The sequence below is a fragment of the Coenobita brevimanus genome, chromosome 51 (genome assembly GCF_032717465.1).
Source record: "Coenobita brevimanus isolate Jiangsu-jjx chromosome 51, ASM3271746v2, whole genome shotgun sequence".
In the NCBI taxonomy this organism is placed as follows: Eukaryota; Metazoa; Arthropoda; class Malacostraca; order Decapoda; family Coenobitidae; genus Coenobita; species Coenobita brevimanus.
Window position 1 is genome coordinate 9,829,911 of NC_137004.1, and position 4,523 is coordinate 9,834,433.

Consider the following 4,523-nt stretch of genomic DNA (forward strand, 5'->3'; position numbering starts at 1 on the left):
TTCATCAGAGTCTAGGTCGGTATTCATAGCCGGGGTAGATTCAAAAAAGTCTTCTGGGTCATACTCTGGACCAGTGAGACGAGGTTTCTTAGCCTGGGATGTCTTAGGGGAAGACGTCAGAGCAGGCTTGGGTGGAGGCTCCATGTTACAGACACACGGACATGCAGACACAGAGCTTGAAAAATAAAAGTAAAAATAGAATAAAAGTTAAAGGATGTGAAAATAAAAATAAAAATAGAATGAGGTGAGCTAAAGGGTTTAGGTAAAGGGATATAGCTGAGGAAAGAAAAGAAAAAGAAAAGAGAAAAAAAAGATAAATAAATCAAAACGAGAGAAAAAAAAAAAAAAAGAGAGAGAGAGAGAGAGAAGGGCAAGACTCTCCGGCGGTTCCCTACAGTAACGGGGACCTAAACTCCCCGCCCTCTAAAGGGCGACGCAGGAGATCCCGTCACTGCCCCGTGAGGGACTTACCTAACCTAGCCCTAACAGTGCCAACCCTTGCCGCCTCCTATAACCAGGCCTCTAAGGCCCCCCCTCATGGAGATACCCTAACGGTATTCCTTCAGGGTTCGGCGTCGTACTACGGCAGGGACTCTAAGATGGCAGCCGGAGAGTAGCTGAACAAGAAGTGAAAGGAAAAGAAACCGAAAAGAAAGAGCTGGGAGAAAAGGATAGAGCCAGGAAAAACTCGAAAGCTATGTGAGGTGCGATGGTGAAATTGCTTAGAAAGTCTATGGAGCCGGGAATCCACGTTTCACTAAGCAGAGATGTTACCTCGGCGAGAGCTCGGCTGAGAGTGACCTCAACGCGTTCGTTCGTTCGTTAAAAGATTCCCTGCACATATAGTGCAGGCCGGGCCATACATTAGCCCGGTCAGTGGTGTATGGGCTGATTAAAAAACAGTAAGTGGGGAGGACAGGACCTGGGGAATGCCCAGCACACATGTCCTGTCTCCTGACTGACTTTGAGGTGTGTGTGACCACGACGCGTTCGTTCGTTCGTTTTAAGATTTCCTCCACCTATAGTGGAGGCCGGGCCATACATTAGCCCCGTCGGTGGGGTTAGGCTTTGGTGTGAAAGGGGAAGACAGGCCGTGTGAAGAGGGCGGACGTGCCGCCCTGTGCACACTATGTTTCTTTGGCTTTATAAAAAAAAAATATATATATATAAAAAAAAAAAATAATAATAATAATAAATAATTAAAATTAGGGTGGAGGGTGCGTGCTTTGCACCACTTGATGGAGGGCACTGAATGGGGCGGTGGCAACGATGCTGGCTGCGGTCTTTCGGAGGGTGCTGAGTGGGATTGCTGCAGTGTGGGCTCTTGGAATGTCAGGATTAGGGTAGGTGGATTTTGCCCTGAGGCGGGAGGTGACTGGGCAGCGAAGAAGGTAATGGAGCAGTGGGTAAGGGGTGTCGGCTTGGCAGTGCTCGCATTCTGTGGGAGGGGGGTCGCTTGCTGTGTCTAGTTCAGGGAGGCTGGGGTATCCCAATCTGAGGCGGCGGAGTTGGTTAAGCAAGTGATTGTCTTTTGGTAGAGGTGGTTTGAGTAGCGCGTATTGAGTGGCCTGGGCAAACCACATTGCAGAAGGAGAGCTGAGCTGTACTTCCTGATTGTGGTTTTCTCGGCTGAGGGCTTTTGCGCGGTGTTGAATTTGCCTCTTGATGTTTGAGAAGCTCTGTGCTGTCTCTATGTCAATGGTGGGGCGTAATGTTGCTTGTCTCGCAGTGTCATCTGCCTTTTCATTGCCCCTGATGCCTACATGACTGGGGATCCAATGTATGATGACTGATCCCCCTGCATCCTGTATTTGCTGGGTTGTAGCAAGTAGGTCTGTGACGATGAAGATGTTGTCGGTGGGAAGAGACTGTCTAAGGGTGTGCACGGCTGCCATAGAGTCGGAGTGAATGATGATAGCGGATGAAGGGTTATGGAGCAGGGCATCCTTTAGTGCAGCTGCTATTGCCACCAGTTCCGCTTGTAGTGTGGAAGCTCCGTTGGTTAGGCTGAAACCCTGTGCTCTTTGTTCGCAGACAAAGGCTGCAGCTGCTCGACCATCAGAGACAGAGCCATCAGTATAGTTGGTGACTGCATCCTTTGGGGTGATGGTTTGGATGCGCTGTAGGCCTTCTTGGCGGAGTTGCTGGGTGGGGGTGTGTGATTTAGGGGGTGTATTGGTGATGACTGTTTTGCACACAGGGGGGTCCCATGGGGCTTGGGGGCGATAGTGGGGGGCAAGAGAGTCAGGGGCTTGATTTATGAATGAGGATGTCTCGAGGGCGTGGATGGCTCTGGCTGTGCTGTGGAGCCAGCTACCCGTGAGTATCTCAGGGTGGAGGCCTACTGATGTTTTGATTCGTGATAAAAGGGGGAGTGGAGATGCACTGCGGGCTAGTTTGGTGGCAAGGGTAGCAACACGAGTTTGGATGCGGAGGTTAAGGCTAATGAGGTCACATTCGAGGTGGAGGTTGACAATCTTTGTCCACCTCGGAGAGCCGGACATGATCCTCATGGCTTCATTTTGTATGACTTCTAGTTTTTGGGAGTGTCCTGCATCGATTGCTGGGAGAACAGGTGAGGAATAGTCTTTGACTGATCTGATGGTCTGCATGTAAAAGAGGCAGAGGACCTTAAAGGTGGCTCCGCCCCCTTTACCTGCTAGAGCTCTCAGTGCCGAGATCCTGGTTTTGGTTTTATCTCTCAGGCGTGCAACTTCGGGTCTGAAAGAGAAGTGGGAATCGATGGTCACGCCCAAGTATTTGTGTGTGATAACGTATGCAATGGGCGTTTGCCCGAGGCTCAGTTGGTTGATGGGAGGTCTGATGTTGATAGGGAGGGCCTTTGTTTTGGAGGCGTTAATTTTGAGGCCGATTTCTTGGCACGCTGAGTGTATTTTAGAGAGGGCTTTCTGGCCTTGAGCATGGTAAGGACCTCTGTGGATGGCGAGGGCTAGATCATCTGCATAACACAGCAGTCTGATCCCAGGTCCAAAGTCGATGTGTAGGAGGCACTCCACAAGGGCATTGAATAGGGTTGGACTGAGAATGCTGCCTTGTGGAGTGCCATTTTCTTGTTTGTGGGAGGAAGAGGTGAATCCTTGTAAGCGGACAGCAGCTTCACGATCTCGGAAGAAGTCTTCGAGCCAGAAAAGGAGGCGACTCCTCACTCCCCTGCGTGCCAGGGTTGCGAGGATAGCCTCTGGGCATGCTAGCTCGAAGGCCTTCTCGAGATCTATGAAGACAGCTAGACCTCTGCCTCCTCGGAATTCAGACAGGAAGGAGCTGAGGCATTCTGAGGCACCTTTGCCCTTGATGTAGGCGAAGATGTGGCTGTGTGGGGGAGGCAGTGACCAAGTCAGACGGTGGAGAACCATTCGCTCCGCAGTTTTGCCAAGGCAACTGAGAAGGGAGATAGGACGGGGATTGTTGGGTCGTTTTGTTTAGGGATGGGGTGGATTACAGCACGCTTCCACTGCGAGGGTATACGTCCGAGGGTCCAGGAGTTGTTGAGGAGGTCAAGGAAGGCCTTCCTAGTCACTGGACCCGCATGTGAGAGCATGCTGTAAGTAATCCCATCTGAACCTGGAGCGGTGTCGGTGCTAGTTTTGTAGGTGTGTGTTAGTTCATGTATGGTGAAAGGGCAGTCTGTCTCGGCTGGGGTGTTTTTATTAATGTGGATCAGATGTGCTCTGTGTTGGTGTAGGTCATCTTGTTTGCATCTGGTGGAGAGCGGGAGTTGGTGGGGGGAGGTTCTAAGGGCAAAGGCCTCAGCCATGTCCTCAGCTTTTCCACGGGAGTTGTGGTGGGTCGGGGGGCGGGCAGTGGGAGGGCTAGAGACTGCTTTTAGTTTCCTCCAAATTGATCCAAGATTGGTGTGAGATCCCAGAGATTGGCACCACTCCAGCCATTTCTGCTCTTTTATGCTGTTCTTCTCCGCTATAGAGTGCCTGATAACACTTTGGAGATATCTTAGTGCATCGGGGGTGGGGTTGGAGCGGTAGATCTTTTTAGCTCTGTTTAGATGGTGGTTGAGCTCTTTGACCCTAGGGTTATAATACCAATGGTCTTTGTGGAAGTGTTTTGGAGGACCGGTGATGGGGATTGCTGTGTCTGCCGCCGCCTGGAAAGCCTCCGTGATTTGGTTGGCATGGCTGTCAAGGTCAGGTGAGGGGTCTAGGGTAAGGAGGTGGTGGTCTAGGGTGTTTGTAAATAAGCCCCAGTTTGCTTATTTCGTGTTCCATCGTGGGGGGGGGCCCATCGGGCTTCGGTAGAGGAGTGATTCCTAGGGAGCAGAGGATGGCGTGGTGATCTGATGTTAAGGTGGGGTGGATCTCCCAAGTGGATCGAGGAACGAGAGTGGAGGAAACAAGGGAGAGATCCAGCCTACCTCCCTGTAGGTGCGTAGGGGTGTTGGTGTTGTTGAGGATTGATATGGTCGGGGTTTCTTCAAGTACTAGAGCTATGTGGCGTCCTGTTGGGTTAGCTGGGCTTCGGGATCCGAGGCACATGTGGTGGGCATTCAT

General features: G+C 51.3%; 1 protein-coding gene across 1 annotated transcript; it reads right to left on the minus strand.

The window, feature by feature from the left end:
* Positions 1-1,205: 1,205 nt before the first annotated feature.
* LOC145400166 (uncharacterized) lies at positions 1,206-4,523 on the minus strand. The gene is made up of 3 exons (XM_080272678.1): positions 4,388-4,523; positions 3,372-4,173; positions 1,206-3,330 (listed from the first exon to the last, which is right to left on the minus strand). Exons 1-3 carry the CDS (start codon positions 4,521-4,523, stop codon positions 1,206-1,208), a joined length of 3,063 nt encoding a protein of 1,020 aa, XP_080128804.1.